Consider the following 22622-nt stretch of genomic DNA (forward strand, 5'->3'; position numbering starts at 1 on the left):
CCACATTCTTAGTTTCTAAACTATTGTCAACTTAACAATCGCTACATGATTCATACAGAGGATAAATGTGTGGGCTTTAAGTGCAATTCCACTTATTCCAAATGAATCGGTTTGCTTTTTTTCCTTCTGTCCCAATGTATTTGCATTAATGGATCACTACCAGTTGGCATGATTGAATTATCCAGGGCAAAGGAAGACCATGAGGAGACGTTTCTTAGTAAAGGTTATTCTTATTGAGTGAAATACATGTTACAAATAAGTGGCCCTCTCTGTACATGTATGTAATGAATAAAATAATTAATAAACATAGTATTTACTGAGACAGAGTTTAAAAGATATCCAAGGATGAGGGTGATTTTTTTAATCACCCACATACATGTACATGTAGGTACATGTATAATAATTAATAATAGTAATAGGCATTTCTATAGCGCCGTTTATCAAGAAATTCTATTTCAACTTTCAAGGCGCATTTATTATTACCCCAATTAGCCCAATTGACAGTATTGATTGATTTGTCAAGTCATGCTGCAGTTATGTACATTCTATTTATTAGCAACACAGCAAACTATGCAATCAGTCATATTTTTAAAGTCACCCTGTACCACATACATGTAGGCTTAGCTCAAGTGACAGTATTGATTTTGTTTTTCAATTCATGTTGCTATAAAAAAAAACTGTACATGTACATGTGACAAGACTATTTAACAGTTCATGTACAGACCCACTTATTGTCTTACCGGTACTTGAAGTTTGAATCAACATTTGCTAGACAGCAAATTAATGTTGTAGATTTAGTCTAGGAATTACATGTTCAAGTATTTCCTTCATTGTTCCACTGAATCTCAAAATTTGCTATGCAACAAAGCTTTTGGCACATGTCCAAAAATATAACTGGGGAATTCCCACATGCAGAGCAATTGGGCATTTCGTCACAATAGCACACAGCATTCATTACAAAATTGTTGGCTCGTGTCCAAAAACCTGGGAATTTCCACACGCCGAGCAATTATTCTTTTCATCACTATAGCACACAATGTTATGTTGTGCCTTGCGCATTCAAAGAAAGAGCAGCAATTTATAAGTTACCTGTTGAATATGCTTTTTGGAGGAAGTTATTCACTCATGATTTACTGCACGACTATGTAACTACCATCTGTGCCCACTTCTGTACTTTGCCACCATTTTATGTGAAGTGCTCGCTGTGTAATTATTTACATTGATAACATGCAAGAAATCTGCATTTCATAAACTATTTTGGTGCTGTTGAATGCAGTGCGTGGCCTGATGACTTTGCCCATGTCTGTTAGCAAGCTAGTCCCTGTTGACTGTTACTGGTGTCTGCATGTGGTCTGACGGTAGTGGTATGGAACATTCAGGCATTGAGGATCATGAACGACCTTTGCTGTCACTAGAACAGGATATACGGCAGAGTGGACACCTTTTGGAGACCTTGGGGAGTCAGTCTTTGCAGAACGCATTCTTGTATGGTGGATGGCTCAACATAGCCAAGAGACTTTTGGATCCTGAGGATAGGCGGGACAACGATGAAGTCACAGGCCAGTTTAATGCCTGGATTGTCCAGAATTGTGGGATTGGTGTTGAACAAGCTTGGCAGCATTTAATGTTTTATGAACAACATCGTGGGAACCAAAGGATTTATGAACTGCTTGGAGGAATCACAGCAACCCCTGAGGAACACTCTGAACAATCAAGCTCTATCAATCATCACCTGACAGTCTCGCTGGAAGACTGCATCGCAAATCTACAGGAGTGTTATTCTTTGTTCGAGGTGATCAGTAATCACTTGCGGAGAGCATATTCGATGTTTGGAAGATTGCTGCTTCTTGCACAGGCAATATGGAAGCCCACGTCTGGCAATGATGAAGGAACAAGAGGTTTCTTTAGCTGGATTGAACGTAGCTTTGATATCACTTATGACGTAGCTCAGCAAGTAATGCAGTGCTGTACATTGAACAGTAGTATGGATCAGAGACAGATAAGGGGAGCAGAAGAATCTGCAGAGGATGGAATTGCGAGAGCAGATGAAACCCGAAATGAAAGAGCAGATGAAATCGGAAGGGCTGATGAAATCGGAAGAGCAGATGAAGTTGGAAGAGCTGATGAAGCTAGAAGATTAGATGGAATCGGAAGAGTTGATGATATCAGAAGAGCAGACGAAATCGGAAGAGCGGATGATATCAGAAGAGGACACGAAATTGGAAGAGCTGATGAAGTGGGAACAGCAGACGAACTTGGAAGAGCCGACGAAATTGGAAGAACTGATGTAATCGGAAGAGCGGATGAAATTGGAAGAGCGGATGAAATGGGAAGAGTGGATGAAACAGGAAGAGCGGATGAAATCGGAAGAGCAGATGAAATTGTAAGAGCTGATGAAATTGGAAGATCTGATGAAACTGGAAGAGCAGATGTAATCGGAATAGCTGATGAAATCGGAAGACCGGATGAAATAAGAAAAGAAGATGAACTCGGAAGATCGGATGAAATCGGTAGAGCAGATGAAATCGGAAGAGCAGACGAAATTGAAATAGCAGATGAAATTGGAAGACTGGATGAAATTAGAAACGCAGATGAACTCGGAAGATCGGATGAAAGCGTAAGAGCGAATGAAATCGGAAGAGCAGATGAAATGGTAAGAGCAGATGAAATGGTAAGAGCTGATGAAATCAGAAGAGCAGATGAAATCGTAAGAGCAGATGAAATGGTAAGAGCTGATGAAATCAGAAAAGCAGATGAAATGGGAACAGCTGTTGATATTGGAAGACCAGATGAAATTGGAAAAAGAGATGAAATCGTAAGAGCCGATGAAATCGTAAGAGCCGATGAAACTGGAAGAGCCGATGAAACTGAAAGAGCGGATGTAATGGGAAGAGCGGATGAAATCGTAAAATCGAATGAAATGGAAAGAGCTGATGAAATGGGAAGAGCAGATGTGATCGGACAAGCAGATGAAATCGAAAGATCAGATGAAATCGTAAAATCAGATGAAATTGGAAGAGCTGATGAAACTGGAAGAGCGGATGAAATCGGAAGAACAGATGTGATCAGTAGAGCAGATAAAATAGGAAGAGCAGATAAAATGGGAAGATCAGATGAAATGGGAAGAGTGGATGAAATCCTAGGAGCTGATGAAATGGGAAGAGCGGGTGAAATCGTAAGAGCTGATGAAACAGGAAAAGTGGATGAAATCAACAGAGCAGATGTAACTGGAAGAGCGGATGACATTATATATGTGAGTACTGATGGTTCCTGCAGTGGAAATGAAAGTGAAAGCACAGACAAAACAAGAAATACAGCTATCAGTGTACATGTATCTGAAAACGAAAGTTTGTTTGGATCTGAAAGTGCAGATGAAGAGCAGTCTAAAAGTGAGACTCCTGTTACCTATACCCACGCAAGTATGCATCAGGAAGGAGACAATGTTGCACAATTGAGCTCTAATAGGAATCCTCACCCTGTCAGTCCAACCCAGCAACAAGGACCATATGGATATCATGACACAACCAAAGGCAATCTACATCCAAATGTTGCTCCTTACTTAACAAGAAGTGTCTCTCGTGGTCTTAGAAGTCAGGAAAAGACTCTCTCAAGGAGTGACACTGCCTTCAACGAAAATTGTGGAATGTCACCTTTAAATCCTTCAAAGCAAAAAGGACAAGAAGGTATTGAGTTGTACCAAAGAGGAGATACAACAAGAGATGGTTGCAGTGATGGGGAAAGGGATATGGAGAGAAAGTCGAGAGACAGGTTTTTAAGTGAGACGGTGCAGTCTCCCCAGGATGTGCCAACCCAGGACAGTCCTGCCCTTGACTCTGAGTCTACTTGTAAGGAAAAGCGATTAAATCAATTGCACGACACTAGTACTTGGTCTTCCTTGGCGATGAAAAGTGAGACTAGGTCAATGGCAGGAGCCAGCTTCAGTAACAGAAGAGAAACTGAGGTAGCTCGTCTTTGGCCTTACCATGAGCATCAGGATGACTTGTCTTTGGCAGTTCCCAAACAAGAGTTACAGAGATATGATAACAACAATTTTCTGTTTGATTATCAACATTCCTCTAAATTGGATGAAACACGAAGAGACTGCAGAGACACATTTCCTGGGGATTACCAAAGACATACAAGTACTATCAGGGATTCTGAAAGGAGCCAGACAATCCTGTCAAGGAATGATGCTGTCTTGTATAATGAGAGAGAAGAGATGTTTCATGTACATGCAGCAGATGGACATCAAACCATCATTGGTCAAAGAATAGAGCCTTTTGCTACAGATCCCTTTGACATTAACGAAAGAAGAAGGATGGAAACCCGATCAGAAAGTACTAATTGCTCTTCAGAGACCAGAGGGGATGTGCCTTTGGACAACAGATTCCAAGCATCTTTTCCTCAGACAAGGGAAATATCAGTAGATTATCAAAACAATGCTCATCATCTTACAGAAAAAAGTAGTTTGCATAGAAGACCAGATCCTCTAACCAGGGATGTTGATGCAAGTAAGGAGCCTGTCCATTCTCTAAGGCATGGCTTAGGATCTCGTCTTGGGCCAAGAAGAGAGTTCTTTCCTGTTTCACACGATGCACCTGCTTTGCATAAAGAAAGAAAGAAGGGTGGTGGTGCAAATTATCAAGATCATCGGAATCTCATTGAACTGGAAAGAAGGTCCATAACGTACACTCAGGAAATGGAGAATAGCAGTTTTCTGAACCTGAGAGCAGGAATGCAAGCACATCATTGTCAACAACTGGGACAGAACCTTGACAACCGACAAAGTACTACGCCGTATGGATATGGTGGCACATCTTTTGCAGGTGATCTTTCACCACAGGATCGTGCTTCAAAGGACTCTGGAACTACTCAAAGGACTGAGACTTGGCCTGAGTATCTGCCTCACTCCTTAGAGGAACAAAGAGAATGGTCATCTTTTGCAGCGGATCTTTCACCACAGGATCGTGCTTCAAACGACCCTGGAACTACTCAAAGGACGGAGACTTGGCCTGAGTATCTGCCTCACTCCTTCGAGGAACAAAGAGATCGGTCATCTTTTGCAGCGGATCTTTCACCACAGGATCGTCTTTCAAAGGACCTGGGAACTACTCAAAGGATGGAGACTTGGTCTGAGTATCCGCCTCATTCCTTCGAGGAACAAAGAGATTGTTCATTGGGTGACACATTGAGATTGCGCCTTGGGCCTCAAGTTTCTACCAGTGCCCCTCCCTGTTCTCAGGACTTGCAACAGAATAGAGAATTTCGGATGAATCCTTCAACAATTCATGGATCAAACTTAGAACTACATGCATCTACAGTAGAGGATGATGCTGCTTGGACAAGAAATATGAAAACCAGAAGGAGGAGAGATCAAAGACAAAATAAAAGTCTGAGAGAAGGAAGGATAGACGAACAAACGTGTGGAATAGGAGAGGGACGAATTGGTAATTCGGAAGGAGATATAAGATCAAACTTAGAACTATTTACAGCAGAGGATGATCCAGCGCAAAGTTCAGACATGGTCCAATCTGAACATGCCCCTTTGTCTGGCTCAGAAATCGGTCCTCCAAGAGGTGATTCTGCCTGGGAAAGAAGGATGAGAAACAGAAGAAGGAAAGAAAGACGGATTAGAAGTCTGAGAGGAAGGATGATAGGCAGACGATTACGTGGGGGACGAATTGGTAAATGGGTAGGAGGAAAAAGAGGACAGATAGGTGGACAAAAAAGACTGATGAATATACAGAGAGGAAGACAAATTGGACAAATAGGCAGACAGAAAGGAGGAAATGGAAGAGGACAGCAAAGTTTTGCTGGAACCCACACAAGCAGTAGAGGAGGAACAAAAGATGTAGACAGCATTGAAACGGATGTGGCCAGGCCTAAGGATGAGACGCAAGAACTTTCTTTTGATGGAAAGCAGATTGTCAAGGACAAATCTTTGTAAGACTTAAAAATAGACACCTATGTGAAAATCTGTCGCCATGCTCCTCTCTGTCTCTCTCTCTCTCCTCCCACTCTTTCTCTCTCTCTCTCTCTCTCTCTCTCTCCCCTCTCTCTCTCTCTCTTTCTCTCCCTCTCTCTCTTTTCTTTCCCTCTCTCTCTTTTCTTTCTCATTCTCTTTGAATCTTCTGAACTTTTAGTATTTTAAAAGTAGAATTTCTAATTAGAATAATAGAAAGGAAGTAATGCTTTAAAGTAGATATTCATTGACTTTAAAAACTTGACTTTAAAAACTAACTTTATTTTCATTATTGCAAAGTTGAAACTTTGATTCAACAAGGTTATCGAAATTCAATGCTTGGAAACATTCACAGTAATAATTATTATAAATTACAAAACGTTTAAATACAGCCCCGGCATAGCACCTGAAGAGCTCTTCGAACGCTGCTGAGATGTGTGAGATCACACTGATTTGCACAAGCAGACGATGTCCCGTGACACCTCACACATTTTCAGTGCTTGTGTTTTCATCTTCTCTTCAGTTCTTTCTCTTACTTCACTACCGTCAGGCTAAATGTATAATCTATTGCCTCACTCTAAACCCCGCGCATGGTTCTATTTTGATGACAAATGCAGCGATACAAAAATAAAGGAATCTGTCGCTTGTAAACAAAATAAGACGCCATTGTATATTCAGCTGCACACACCGCGGTATGTTCGGCGTTTCAAGACGGAACAAATGCTGTCCTTAATATCTTTCCGGGGGTTTTTCAATTTGAAAGTCTGGTTTCTTTGATTGTTAATTAACCCCTATCCTGTGTATTTAAGCTACGGTTACAAAGGTTCGTACGAACGATTATTTCGTACGAATCTCCCTGTTTTTCCATTGTCTTCCCGAATTTCCATTGTCTGAAAATCGTTCGTACGGCGTTCGTAGCAGTTCGTAATGGCATTTGTGACCGAGGCTTCAGTTATCAGAATCGGGTCATATCCCCTTTTGAATGGTTTGACATGCCATTACATTTATATACACTAAACTCATTATAATTTGACAAATAATAGCTATGCAATTATGTTCATTCTTTATGGTATGTCGTCTGCTTGGGCAGTATTGGTCCATATAGTGACGTCATTAAAACATCATTATTTTTCCGGCGAATCTCTCGTATATCCCAGCTGCTATGGAGGTGGTTGTATTCGTATTTTTATAAATCACCCGATGTTTAGTTGACCTAAAGCTTGTACGATGGCCATCTGTTAGCTTACTAGTTTCTAGTGATACATTAGTTGACATATTTGTGATTTTCTTTGAATTTCACCTTTAACATTACATGTACATGCAAACAAGTATAGAGTATGGACCCTCCCCCCCCCCCCCCAAGAAAAAAAGTTTCTTGTAACATCCTGTACAAGTTATGTGTAGAGCATGGAATTCCCCATCATGGCATTGTTTGTACTGGTATATTGATCTAGTGATATATAATGTCGAAATAACAGACCCTTCAACAGATTTCGCAAGAGTTAACTGATCACCAACTCGGGGACAGATCATTTTACAACATTTTTTCCCCGACCTTTGTACACGTAGTCTCTATAAATGCAGTCTTTGAGACATTAAATATTGATATCATTGTAACAGAAGCAAATACACATATATTCACCTGTAGGTTTGATAAGAACTTCAGCACTTTTCCTGCCTTCCTTAATGCATTATATTTATACCATATACATGTAGGCATCTGTTTTATTTTTATTTCGTGCCGGGTTCAAACTCTAAATTTGATTTTAACCTTACCTGACTGGATTTATTTTTTTGTCTAAATTTATCACATATTGTTCTTGAAATTGGCAACAATAAAATTCTTTTTTTGCCATATTGTTAAGATGAAATGTAATGTCTTTTAAAATAATAAACACGGGTGAGAATTTTGTCTAAAATTTGAAGAAAATAGTTGATTTTAATTGACAAGCAAAGATTTTTGATCTCGCATCACGTTGCCAATCGTTCCTTTTGAAATTCCAGGCATCAGACACGGTGTAGTCGTCAAACAAAAATGGATGCAGTGTGTGCAGATATATTTGCCTTTTCTATGCATGCATTTTTTAGGGCTCTGATTAACAAAATTGTTGTAAAAGCCAAACCAGAAAATGTGGAATGACTATTGTAATATGTTGTGTTCAAAGATTCCAAATTAAACTGCAAAACGATATATATTTTTTCGTTTGAATTGGATGTTGACAGGGTTGGGATTGGCATGTGCCAAGGGAGGCAAAAATATTTTTATGTTTTCTTGATAAATTTTACAGTGAAACAATATGTACTCGTAGAATCATTACTGCGACAAGTAAGATTGGGCTTGGAATGTTACAGGAATAGACCTGACATTCATCGTTTCGCAGATCTGATTGAATGGTTTATTGTTTGGAATGCTGTTTGGAATGCATTGTTTGTTCAGAATGCATTGTTTCTTTAGAATGCATTGTTTGGATACAGCTACCTTGACAACTTGGTCCGTTTGACGTCACACTTTCGTACTCTATTTCTTTTAGACTGCTGACTGTCTAATAGGGAATGAGAAACGTTAAGTGATCTTTAAGGGATGTACATGTATGCTAAACTATTCATACCCTTTCTTAGTTTGGTAATATTTTAAAGTATGTCAGACAATTTTTGTTTCTGATTTTTTTTTCTTGAGAGTGTGATATATCAAAGCTTGCATATAAAAGTATTCAACAAAGGCCCTCATTCAACCAGTCAACCTTTCATTTTTGAGTTACTCAAACACAAAAAACATGAAATTTATGATTATGAATAATTCAGTTAACTGTACTTGTATCCACATTATTACCTGTAATGGAATATTCCTTCTGAATCTGAGCAGGTTAGCTTTTTGAAGTGCATGAACTTTGAATACAAATCTGTATAGTTCATGCACTAGGACAATGCTTCGAACTAGGGAAATGTGCATGTTATATTTCCCTCCTCTTAATATATCCATACAGTACTTTATTAAAAACAATCCTTTCTAATGTTTCCTTATAGATGTGTCTGGCATTTTAAACCTCCTTTAAAACAACCTTTCTGTTTTTTCTTTGTTGCCTTGCAGAGTCAGTCCTGCTGATTGGCCACCAACCTTGAAGTAAGTATTCACATTAATTTAAAAGTTCTATATCTTAATCAGGAGAATATGTGTGTAACCGCACAGTACTTGATCAGTGATAATTAACAATATCTTTTCAATTTGAATACCCCAAATAAATCTTTACATTAAGTAATACAATTTATTGTATTGTCCTTTCATCTGAAATCTGATTTTAGGTGTTTTTTTTTTCTTCTATGCTTTTCATTATACATGTTTAGTATGTCAGACTTCTTTGAATAAACATTATGTGTGGAATTATACATATCATTCAATAATCATTATCATACCTGGAATTAGCGTTTGTTTGCGGGACGAGATGACAACTTATTAAAGCCACACTGCCCTACTTGTACCTACATGTACTTGCTCCCTCTACATAGAAAACAATGCCTAATCGATGACCATTGGTCCCCCATGATCCTTTTTTTCTTATGTTAATTGAGAGCTGAGTTGATGAGATAACCACCTGTCCAATGACCTTGCAGTGTGGTCTAAACCCTCCTATAGACTAGTGCAGATAAGCTTTAATGCATGTCTTGCCATTCGTTGTCTTTCCACAGGGATTACGTCCAGAGAGTCTTCAATTCTTGCCAGAATGAATCCGAGAAGGACAAGGTGGAGTCCCACCTCAAGAAGATCCTGACCGAGGCTCACAGCCAGGGCACCGTCATGACCAAGGACTGGAGTCTGGAGCCCCTCCCTCTCTCCGCCCGCCCCAGCCCCGCCCGCCCCACCCCCACCCCCACCCCTAAGTCCTCCCACGAACAACCCGAAGCACCCTGGAGCGCCAGGCGCAGCCAGGAGAACCCGCTCCGCATCGGCAGCGATGATTACCTGGATGTATCTAGACAGGGAATCGGGCAAGGGCGGGGCCGGGGGCGTGGCAGAGGGCGTGGTCAGTGGAATAAGATGCCGGAGAACCAACAGAGCAGGTAGGGAATAATAATAATAATAAAAACGTTGCTTATAAAGCGCTTATTTATTTATTTATTTATTAGTCTTTTTTTAGTAAGGTGGCTCCATCAGTAGTTAAATACTGTTTTCCGTGGAGGCCCTACCACCGAATTCTGTAAGCGCTATAACAAACAAAATAGACTGGTAAACAATTACATATTAAACAAAACAAAAAAAGTGTAAACAAACCTACAAATTACTATACATATGAAATACACATCGATGTGAACAGAGTAAGTTAATCATCAAAAGCAATTTTGAATAAATGTGCCTTAGACAAGTTTTGAATTGGTTAACAGTTTGACAGTTTTGAATGGCACCATAGCATTATTTGAACTTATATATTCTTGCCCAAAGCCATGACTTGGTAAATTGTCAGATAAAAAATACTGCTGCACAATAAAACCATTTCACATGTAAATGAATGGGAAGTGGACTTGACTATAAAAGTTGCATGCAATAGAGTGGTGAAGTGTGACGTCATCAAAAATCTATTTTGGGAATTTCTCAATTTTTTCTTCATTTCCTGCAAGAGCATCAAAAATAATCTCCAAAAGTCGAAAACCAATTGAATATGTTAAGTATTGGCTGAGATATGACCATCTGGATAGATAGATTTGCTATAGGGACTCAATGTTATTTTGCTCTGGTTCATAACATTGGGAACCAGAGCAAAATAACACTGAGTTCCTATAGGAAATCTATCTATCCAGATGGTCATATCTCGACCAATACCAAACATATTCAATTGTTTTTTCGACATTTGGACATTTTCTTTGGCTGCTCTATTGGAAAATGAAGAAAAAATTGAGAAATTCTAAACATTAATTTTTATGATGTCACAGCTTCGGTACTCTATGAAGGCCGCTAAGCATTCTTATTTATTTGTGAGATACAGACATATGAATTGCACAAGCTGATATCATTTAGTTTGATGAGGTAAAGAGGTTAAGAGGTTTACCGCATTGCGCAGATGGGGGCTTAATGCATGTGTTAGACTAACATTAAGTATTCACAGATTGATATGACTTTTACAGGTCAGGAGGGTTCATGCTATCACTTTTGCATATACTTTGCCCTTCAAACTCAAGAATTAGTTCTTCTGAATCTTCAACATATCAGCCCCTGAAATTGTTGATTTACTGTGCTCTGTTCCTTGTCATTTTTTTGCAGATTAAGTAGTTTTAAAGAGGTACTGAACTGATGAAATTTGTGCCCTGGTGTACTGTTTACTGCACAGCGCCATCTCATGGTCAACTTACCAACAGTGTGTAACTGAGATACTGGACAATACTGCTACAGCTGACCTGAGATTGCGCTTGAGCGGTAGTGCTTCTGGGACAGTGTGGCTTTAATAATTTTTAAGTTTATTGCTTTCATTTGCCCAGGTTCCCCACGCGAGTAGCTGAGCCTGCTAAGGGGCGCCACGGCCGCAAGATCTTTGGCTTCTCCAGGGACTTCAGCAGCGACAGTGGTAGTTCAAATAGCCGATCCAGGTCCCGGTCCAGGTCCCGGTCTCCGTCTAGGTCTAGAAGTCCTGGCTGTAGCAGGTCTCCCTCTTCAAGTTCACGTAGGAGAAGAGCGAGATCTTACAGAGACAGAGAGTGAGTGTAATATAGGACAATTATGCATTTCATACTTTGGAATACTGGGGGGGGGGGGGGGGTGTTTCACAAAGATCCTAAGTTGAACTTATCTCTAAGTTGGACAATTATGGAAAGCCTTTAGCATCTTTGAAAATATTTTGTAAAGGTTATTTTAAAAGGCATAAAATGTTGATTCACATCTTCTATTATCAAGGAGATTTCATGTTCTTGATGTGGAATTTATGAAATGTCTAAAACACTTGGAATTTTTGTTTTTGAGGCCGCAAATGGCTCTCCAACTTAGAGTTAAGTTTGACTGAGGATCTTTGTGAAACACCCCCCTGGTTTCACTAAGTTGTAGTGGTGAATGTTAAAAGAAAAGGTGCAGCTTGAAACATTGCCTTCATGATGATAGGAGTCTTGTCAAATTTTATCTCCCCTATTTGCTGTTTGAGCTATGAAAAGTTGTTACAATTAATTGGTTTGCTTTTCTTCAAGTTAAAGCATAGTTATAGGTGGTTCAAATTTTTGCAAATAAATGTATTCAAGCATAATTTCCTTGAAGATTTTACTTTTTATTGTATTGTATGTTCGATCTGTTAACACACAGGACTCACAGAATGTTTCACGAATATGATTTCTTGCAATGTTACCGTTCCAGACTCTCGAACAGGCTCCCTCCTCAATTGAAATCATCACCAACATAGAACAATTTAAACAATTGCAACTCTCTTTATTATAACTATTATAATAGGCAAGCTTTGTAACATTTTGTAGAGTTAATTTAACATTTGTTGAATCACGATGTCAATGAATACATCAAAAAGAATCATTCCAAAAAGAAAGTATTAACAATTCAAATGAAGGTAAATGATATAGAAATCAAGATATAATTAAAAATAATAACAAATCAAGATGTACTAGACATATATATTTATATATATTTAAATAAGTATGAAAACAATTCAAATTTAAACAAATCATTTGAATGAGAGAAAATCTAAATATACATTTGTAAATTCAAAGAAATTAAAATCATAAATTATTTTACCTATCCTTCCAGTGATCGGGACAGAAGATCTAGGAGCCACGAACGGGACTACCTGTCGCTGTCTACTGATAGGAAGGAGAAGGGCAAAGGTCGCGGCCGCGGGAGGGGAAGAGGTAGGGGGAGGAAGAGCGAAGAAGCGGAGATTAACAGAAGGAACGAAAGAACACCAGGCAAGAAAGGACCGAAGGGGAAGAACAAGTAAGAACTGAGTAATGTTAAGTGTGTCTTCTCTGCCCACAGGTTTGAGAAATGATTATCCTTTGGCTAATATCTCTACACTCATTTTATTTTACAATCTATAATTAAATGTAATGTGCCACTTTGTTGATCATTTTCTTATTCCTTTTGTATATTGTGCATTTTCCCAAAGTATGTGTAGTACGATGTACATGTAGTTCAATAAACATTGCCAACGTTTTACACTACTATGTAAAGCGCATAGAGTCTTCATGAGGATAATGTACTAGATAAAAATGTACTTATTATTATAGATATTATTATAAGGACCTTAACAATGTGTGTACTTTTTTCCACTTTGAGACCCCCCCCCCCCCATAAAAAAAAGAACAACAAACAAACAAACAAACAAACAAACACTTACATGTAATAGGACCTTGAATATTTTTGGGTGGGAATTGTCCCCCATTGCATGGAAATAGCTAAATTTGGAGACCAGTCTCCTTTTCATTTATTTTGCTTAAACTGTGTTTCTCTCTTATACTCCTTGAAGATTTCAATTGATACTTTCATTGGTAACCCATGATTTTATGTGATATTGTGAAGTGTTAGAAAAGACTTCATAATACTTGAGTGGTTTCATAGAATTTTATAGTCTTATTTTGACCACACCTTTATGTTTTGCTCAGGAATGTCGGCGATGTAAACTATGTGAATGACAAAGAGCGTGCAATGCGCATGCAGAAGCGCGCAGCCAGATTCCAGGACATGTTAGGGGAGGAGGACAGTCCGTCTGGCGGTGGCAGCGGTGGCAAGAAGCAACGAACTCAGAAACTCTCCCTTCAGATCAATGAAGTCTTGGTAAGATTGATCAATTGATTGATTCAAATTGTTATTCCATTTCATATGTCAATTGTTTGCACAATAAAGAACATAGTTGACAAAGTAACTTCAAAATTATGAAATGAAACAGGAACCTACTGGAGAGCATAGCTTGTTTTCTGTAGGTTACCAAGAATAAATATAATATGAACTTTATTTTCATAAATCATCTTAAAGTGTCTTAATAATTACAGTAAAATAGATATATGATGTAATAACATATTTTCATAATCGCTTTTAAAGTCGAAATATACAAAAGAGCAGAATTACAAATCAGGACACAAAGGACAGGAAACTGTCATAATAAGATAAGACAGGACATGACAAAACAATTCGTAACAGGACAAGATAAACAAGACATGACAGGACAAGACAAAACAAGACATGACAGGACAAAACAAGACAAAAACAAAGCTACACTACAGAAATTAGAAGAAGAGATGATAGAAGGTCCTGTCCTTTAGTCCCAGTTATTGTCAGTTTCAGTATGTTAGAATCGCTGTTGAGAACACTCTTGTGAAATTAAGGATAATCGTTTTGCAGTCTTCCTCATTGCAAGAAAATAAATCAAAGAAATCTCAACAAGTCAAATAATTCTTGTAAAGAAGACAATTCTGTTGCTCCATCTAGCTGTACAGGCCAATTCAACAAAAATTCATAGCTTATGATTATTTCATTTTATTTATTGGTTCAACCATTAAAAAAACAAAAATATTCAAGATTACAAATGATGTTCGAAAGATATATGCAAAACATATTTGAAATACAAAGTAAAAAAATGGTTAGGGAACCCACACCTTGTCAAAGGCCTTCTCAGCATCAAGAAGGGTAACATAGGTGGGTTTCTTGCTGGCAGTATTAAGCTCTATTGTAATTTCAAGGCAGCAAGAGGTGAGGATGCAAGAGTGCCGTGTTTGAAATCCAAACTGGAGCTCATCTGGAATGTCACTCTGAAGGAGGGATCTCTCAATACGAGGTTTGAGAACCAGTTCCAGTAACTTACATATAGTTGATGTCAAGGTTATCCCTCTATAATTGTTGGGGTCTCTAGGATTTTTGCCCTTCCCTTTACGTTAAGGCAGCACAAGACTCTGTGGGGGTGTATGATTCTGTCAAGAAGGCATTGAATATCAGAAGTATCAGTCTTCTAGCAGTGTCATCTAGGTATTGGATGTCCTCGGAACTGATGTTATCAGGACCGCCTGCTTTGCCTTTTTTGAGGTTAGCAGCTGCTGCGTTCAGCTCTTGGGAGGTGATAGGGCTGTTTCCAACAAGGATGGGATGCTAGCCTTGCATTCTACTGGAGTTTTGGTTGACACATGGCAGTCTTGATTATTTGTTGATGGTTCAACCAAGTCTGTGAAGTAACATTTCCATCCTTCAGAAACATCAGCTCCCTGGTACGGTTGGCCTTTGTATTCCAGAATTTCTGTTTGAGACTTTGCGATATGGTTGGCTCGTTGTCAAACAAAGAGTAGGCCAACAGGAACCAGAACAGGAAATTAAAATGTTGGCAAATATATTGTCATATCCTGTACTTTAATACTAGAGTCAATATTTCTTACATTTCATTTCATTTCATTTATTTTTATATTTCTGATGTTACATATACATTTCAAAATAAAGTACAAGTTATTTTTTGTATGATAACTAGGCTTGAGTCGGTACGGTCGATCACACCGGGACCCGACCGTTGCCGTCGGGTCCCGGTTTCGTTTTTTGAGAACCGACGCTCCGAAAAAAATAACGAAATATGTAAGAAATTGCAGTTTTGCACACCACTAAAATCAATCCACCTTAAAACTTAAGTATTTAATTGTTACCAATCATATTCTAGCTCATCCTGAATCAATCCGAACTGCTGATATAAATATATGGGTTGCAAGGCAGTTCGCCCCATGGGGTTGTTGTTGCCAGCTGCTAGCTAGCTACTGTACTGGCCGGGTCTTTCGGCAGGATTAATAAATCAGGTTGAAAGAAACATTAATGTTTGAATAATAAAACGGCTTTCTAAAAAGTACTTCTTTACAACATACCGATCGAATAATTTTTAAAAGACAAAATAGATATTTTTTCTTTGATTTTGAACACCGCATGCTTCTTTTAAAAGCTGAAAATTACTTGGTAATCACAAGAAGTTTCGATACGGATAGCTGTTGCAAGGCAAGTTCAGACTAGTCTCGGAAAAATGCGCAGTGCTCCTCGTTTAGCTGTAATGCGTGCCAGAACGAACCCAAACAAAGACGTGATCATAACGAGAAAAAAATCATTAAAAACTACGAGAGCACAATTGGAAAGACAACTACTCAAAATTATTGTAAGCAGATACATAACTTGGAGGAAGAAAACAATAGTTGTCAAAGGAAAGCCACATAAATAGTGATATTTAAGGAGTTACTATAGGTGCAATCATTATCAGAAGGGCCTGCTGCAATATCCGAATTACACGTGTTTAAATTGAACACGAGGCTATACGAGGCAAATAACGCCCTCTACGGTAAAAAGCAGTATAACAAAGGATTCGAGTATTTGCAGCAGGCCCCTTGCGATAAAAATGTACCCAGTTACTCCTCGATTATCACAATTTCTGAGGCATTTCTTGGGCGATTATTGAATTCATTGTCCCAGTTATCTATCTGATTATGGTAATTTTGAGCAGTAGTTGTCTTTCCAATTGTGCTCTCGTAGTTTTTAATGATTTTTTTTTCTCGTTACGATCACGTCTTTGTTTGGGTTCGTTCTGGCACGCATTAAAGCTAATTACGAGGAGCACTGCGCATTTTTCCGATACTAGTCTGAACTTGCCTTGCAACAGCTATCCGTATCGAAACTCTTGATTACCAAGTAATTTTCAGCTTTTAAAAAAAGCATGCGATGTTTAAAATAAGAGATAAATATTTATTTTGTCTTTAAAATATTATATGATCGGTATATTGTACAGAAGAAATTTTTAGAAAGCCGTTTTATTATTCTAACATTCAGATTTTTTGAGCAGATTTATTCAACCTGCATAAATCAAAATGGCAGCTCGAATGCTGTCTTTCTATTTCTGCCCCAGTTTTTTTTACTTTGAGAGGCGCGAAAATGGCACTAAACATCGCCAATCATGGATAAAAAATAATGTCAAATGGAAGAATATACCGATCTGAGCAGAGGTATGCATGTGTTGATTTATTTAATTGATAAAAAAGGTCACTTTTAAGGGACATACTGATGATATGCGCTTTTTATAGAGGCAAGTGGCAAATCCTGCGAGCTGATTTCGGGACACCGGGTCCCGATCGGTACAAGGCCGTCGGGACCCGGTTTATAAAAATCCCGACATGACTCAGGCCTAATGATAACATAACAATCAATAAAACATCATAAATAACATAAGGATAAGTGGTCAATATAGAGTACTGATTTAACTGAGAGAAATATGATGGGACCTACATGAAAGCAAGCTTGTAGAGCTGTAGCGTATAAATTAATTTACATCATGACATTAGATGTACACAGTAGGTAGATTATTATTTTTGATATCTTATTTATTTTTTAATTGTAATGCACTATTAAGTGGTAAGTGTTTTTTTAAATTTATTTTTTGTTTTGATTTATTCTTTCAGACTGGTGAAAGTGATGATGTTGAATGGTCAATGGAACCTATAGTAGGCACCAATCAGGACGAATGGAAACAGTACCTCAGGCTCACATCCGTAAGTTATTCACCATTGTCGTCCTTTAATATTCAGTTGATAGTCATTTCCTTTTCATCCACAATGGTATAGGTATCTTCCCATGTAGGTCTTATCATATCACATCAAAACGGAACATACAATCTATTTGATAATAGAAAATAGAATGATTTGAATCAACATTTTAAGCCTCTTAAAATAACTTTTACAAAATATTTTCAAGGATGCTTACAGCTTTCCATAATTGTTAAGTCCAACTTAGAGATAAGTTCAACTTTAGGATCTTTGTGAAACACCCCCCAGATTGCTTTGGCCTGCTCGGCAATGAAGTGAATTCTACAGATTAATATGACATCAGAGAAAATTAGTGATAATCGTAGCCATTACTTTACTTTCCCCTTCCTTCCTTCCTCTCCCCTCCCTCCACAATCTAGGCGCCAGACCCATCTCAGGTAAGACCGATCTCTGTCCTTCGTAAGTCTCTGGTCAAGGTCAAGGAACGATGGAAGGACAAGCAGGACTACCGCTTCGTGTGTGAGCAGCTCAAGTCCATCAGGCAGGATCTCACGGTAAGTGAGCAGAAAAAGGCAACGTACCACTGACGTGCTATGGCATAAGAAGTTTTTCTTAAAGCCTGTCTGTACTAGTTCAGCCAGGGGGATTAGACCTCCATGCAAGGTCACAGACAGCTAGTTATCTCATCAAAGCAGCTCTCAATTAACAAAAAAGGGGATCATGGGGGACCAACAGAGGGCACAAGTAGCTATAAGTAGTTCAGTGTGGTTTTAAGATTCAGAATGTTAGAAATAGCAAGGTATACAGTAGCAGAACAGCATTGGAATTGCAGAAAGAAAATGAATTACTGCACGGTTCTGCAGATCCTCGAATTGGCAAAATGTATGGAAAATGTCAAATTATGATTATTCTGTTTAAATTCTCATTTACTTTGCTTTAGATATATGGGTATGTTTTAAGTTTAAAAATGTGATATTTTGTAGAAAGTAAGAAGAATGTGATTTGGACAGATAATTTAATTGCCAAATTGAAATAGGCAATTACATTTATTTGTCTTTGCAGAAAATCGGGTTGCCCGCAAAACAAAATTTGACCATGGTTGTAAGAGTGGTATATTACCTCATAATGCCAATTTAGGCCAGTTTGCCAATAATTTTTTTTTAACAGATGGTGTGTGTTTCATTTGAAAGTAACTTATCTTTTATTCCCCCTCTACGATACAGATACAGTGCATCAGGAATGAGTTCTCAGTTGAGGTGTATGAAATGCATGGAAGGATAGCTCTTGAAAAGGTGAGAAAAGTAGATGGGGCGTTAGGACTACCTCAAGATTATGTTTTTTTCCCTTCTATCGCAGTCAAGGTTTTGAGTAATAATAATAATAATAATAATAATAATAAATTTATATAGCGCAGCTTTTATACGAAATATATTCAGCTGCGCTGGTTAAGAGCTCCTTTTTACTAAATTCTACAAAATAAGATCTCTTAGTTGATCAAATAAGTTTTTAAATTGGATTTGAAAACATTGAGAGATGGAGTAGAAAAAAAAAAATGAGAATAATCCCATAAGTTTGGATTTAAATCAATAAAATTAAAATTGAATTGAATTATAAAATATAGAAAGACAGAAAAAAAAGAAAGACAGAAAGAGAGAGAGAGAGGGGGGGGGAGCATGAGGACAAAAGGGGGGGGGGAGGAAGGTAGTTGGGGGGGGGGCTAGCATAGACATTCAGATATGTTGAAGTTGGAGTTTCTTCGCTGTCTGCTGCCTCACTGGAGAGAAGATAGGTGACATTGAATAACCAGGGTCCCTAGTCGGTGAACGATTTTATAGGAGGAAGTATCCATCTGCATATTTAGGATTAATCACGTTATCACTGTCGTCTGTCTTCGCTCCAGTGATCCAGAGGCGGTAGACAGCCAGGAATTGCCTAAATAACGTGTAAATATAATCACATATTTTCTTTCTACAGGGGGATGTCCCAGAGTTCAACCAGTGCCAGACCCAGTTGAAAGCCCTCTACGGTGAGGGGATGCCCGGTAATATCCATGAGTTCCAGGCGTACCATATACTCTATAACATCTCTATGGAGAACACCATGGGTATCCTTTACATTCACACTGGTCTAAAGAATACATTCTTATTTCTTGTATGTGGTTTTGCTGTTTGTCAATTATTTGATATCATTCATTTTGTTTTTAGTATTGTAATTAATTAAAAGATCTACATGTTCTCACATGTCTGTAATATAAGTATGAATAAATTGCATCATTCCTATTCTCTAGGAATAAAAAGTTTTTTCCTTGACTCCTGCACCCCTCCACCAGAAATGAACACGACCCTTGCGACCCTCAAACCGGAATCCCGGAAGGACCCCTCTGTAAAACACGCCCTGGCGCTGCGCTCCGCCTGGGCAATGTCAGACTATCATAAGTTTTTCAAGCTTTATCGTACCGCCCCACGCATGGGGTCCTATGTCATTGATATGTTTCTAGCTCGCGAGCGGAAGGCGGCGATCAAGATCATCACCAAATCGTACGTATACCTTGCCTTTGTTCTGTTCCTTTCTAAGAAAGCAAAAGAGCAACTCTGTATTATGTTCCAATTACATTCATGGCCGTTGATAAAGTTTTATATTGTTACATATGGGGGGGCCGGGGGGGGGGGGGGGGGGGGGGTTGCTTTTATTCCAGTTTCATATTATTTGATTTATGAATATTTTGTTTGGTACAAAATTCAAACCAGGGAGATAATGTTGAATAATCGAGACAAGTTATGAATTTGGTTCCCCTAGATTAAATATTTAATAGGAAGAAAATACAGAGGTGATGAAAAAAGAGAAGAAATAAGTTGTACATAAATGTAATACAATATTGAGACACAATATACTTAGATGAAAAATATACAGGAATAATGGAGTTAGGGGACTCTGTCCTCTCCCATTTTTTCAGGGGTAATTTTTCTTTATTGTAAATTTGAATTGTTGTAGGTACATGTGTTATTGTGTATCTTAGTAACTACCTTTTTTGTACTAACAATTGAAAATGTTAAATTTTATAGGCTCGGTAAGTACGAATTCAGACTTCTATTGTAATATTCTAAAAAAAAGAGAGAGATTGTAAGTTTCTACATTTTAAGTACGATTTGCACGAACAAAGGAAAAATATGAGAGCTGATGTTGGAACTATATATATTTAAAGATATAGATTTTTATGATTCATAAAATGTAGATATTTAGCACGAAGCACTTGTGTAAAATATCAGTTTAGAGTTAAGGGTAAGTATGTATATAACATGAATATTAATTTAATCCTTCTAATGATTTAAATCAATATGTATATAATATTTCTAAATCTTGTGATCAATTATCTGCTTTAAAATAATGTATATTTTGGTTCATGATGATTTATCAAGCTCCAATATTTAATAAAATCAATGTGATATGTCTCATGATAAATGTTTGTGTCCTTTTTAATCATTGCCAAGGTAAGTATTTCTTTCTTGTAAGATTTGTGAAGTTTTCATTTTTGTACAAGTAGTTTTTTTTATTTTTACTGAATTGCTCCTAATTTGTGATTTATCTCTTTTCCTCCTTCCACATTCAAACCTGTCTTCCCACTGGGCTGCTAAAATTGTCCGCATCGGTGTAGATTTCGACCCATGGTCCCCGTAGACTACGTGGCAAACAGCCTCGCATTCGACAGCGACGAGGAATGCATCACATTCCTGACGGAGCTGAATGTCGTGTTGAACGCGGATAGGACTAAAGTGGACTGTAAACAGAGCGCTGCCGCCATGGCCGTGGCTTGAGCTAGTTAGAATCATACCCCAGAAGTCAAATATAAGCAGAAATCCAAAGACTTAATCTTTAACCTAACAAACCAGAAATTCAAGAGAGATTCGATCCAAGGAATATTTGCATCTTTGCATATTTGCAGAAATCCAAAGACTTAATTATTGACCTAACAAACCAGAAATTCAAGCGAGATTCGATTCAAGGAATATCTGCAGTTGGCTTTGACTGGCCACTGGCATACTGGAATTTGGAACGGTTTTGGAGAGGAAACAAAAATTAGAAGAGAGTTGGACTTGCATGGCCCATAGTTCTTTTCAAATGAAGAAGAATGCAGCAAAGAATGTCAATTATTTATTTTGGCTGATCACATTTTTACAAGTTTACAGTAGAAATGGGCCTTCCTATAGACCCTTACGCAGGGAAGTTATTAGCAGATATTGTTCCAACATTGAAGGAGATTCACGTTTCCTTTTGAATATCTATATTTGGAAACTAGAATTTCTATGTCATGGTATTTTCCTGGTCTGGTAAGGACTAGGAAATCAAAATTCTTTCTTAATTGTTTGCACCTTTAATTTTGGTCTGTGTCTTGTGCTCCAAACTTCTCATATGATAATCTAGGCAAATCATTTTAATGTAAAGAATTTCCATATTTAAAATACAAACATTTGAAAAATTGACAAGACAATGCTATAATGTTTCTATTTTGATCAAATGAAATGGCACTTACATATATGTAAAAAAATAAAAATATTAATTGTAACATTTCTCTCTTTTCTTCTTCCTTTTATCCTACCACGTTCACAGCAAATGTCTGAATTTGTGTACTCTCTTTGTGTATTTATATTGGTCATATTTATTGGAAAGGTGGTACTTGTTAACTGTGCACAAAATACTTTTAAATATGTAACTTCCAGATTCTGATAATGCCATACAGGAAAGGTTTTCATCCTTCTCTACAGTATTGCTAATTCACAAGAAGATGTTAAAATTTCAGATTACTGGCTATTTTCTATTGTTTAATTTAAACTGAAACTTTGGTAACTATGGAGTATCATCAGAATTTATGTCAGTGGGTTTATGTGCAATTCAAAAAACAAATGGTCTGTTCAGGTACTTAAATTTGACCCTCTGTAGAAACTTTAAACATAGCAGAGATTCTATGTTAGATCAAAAGCTCTGTTCCTGTTTTTTTTTTTTTTTTGTATTATTAGCTCTCTCATTAACATATCTCATTGCATGGTCAACAACTTAGGTTAACATCTTTCTAATGGAAATGTCATAGTGATTTTCAATTCACATTATTCTATGATATAGACATGAATACTGCTACAAGATTTCAGTGATAATAAATTATGATGAAATAAAATTGATACAATAATCTAATAGAAATGGT

At 37.8% G+C, this 22622-nt stretch overlaps 1 protein-coding gene across 1 annotated transcript; it reads left to right on the plus strand.

Moving 5' to 3' along the window:
* Positions 1-726: 726 nt before the first annotated feature.
* Positions 727-22316, plus strand: LOC105444357. The gene is made up of 12 exons (XM_030998927.1): positions 727-5943; positions 9051-9083; positions 9647-10018; positions 11429-11644; positions 12690-12875; positions 13544-13715; positions 17345-17434; positions 17848-17982; positions 18652-18720; positions 19403-19532; positions 19758-19965; positions 21081-22316. Exons 1-12 carry the CDS (start codon positions 1346-1348, stop codon positions 21238-21240), a joined length of 6369 nt encoding a protein of 2122 aa, XP_030854787.1. The 5' UTR covers positions 727-1345; the 3' UTR covers positions 21241-22316.
* Positions 22317-22622: the final 306 nt, after the last annotated feature.

This window comes from Strongylocentrotus purpuratus, unplaced genomic scaffold (genome assembly GCF_000002235.5).
Source record: "Strongylocentrotus purpuratus isolate Spur 01 unplaced genomic scaffold, Spur_5.0 spur5_contig_861, whole genome shotgun sequence".
Classification (NCBI taxonomy): domain Eukaryota; kingdom Metazoa; phylum Echinodermata; class Echinoidea; order Camarodonta; family Strongylocentrotidae; genus Strongylocentrotus; species Strongylocentrotus purpuratus.

Coding starts and splice junctions, on each gene's coding strand:
- LOC105444357 (XM_030998927.1), top strand. CDS start 1,346: ATGTGGTCTGACGGTAGTGGTATGGAACATTCAGGCATTGAGGATCAT. Junction 5,944..9,050: donor ATTGTCAAGGACAAATCTTT/GTAAGACTTAAA, acceptor GTTGCCTTGCAG/AGTCAGTCCTGCTGATTGGC. Junction 18,721..19,402: donor GAAGGATAGCTCTTGAAAAG/GTGAGAAAAGTA, acceptor TTCTTTCTACAG/GGGGATGTCCCAGAGTTCAA.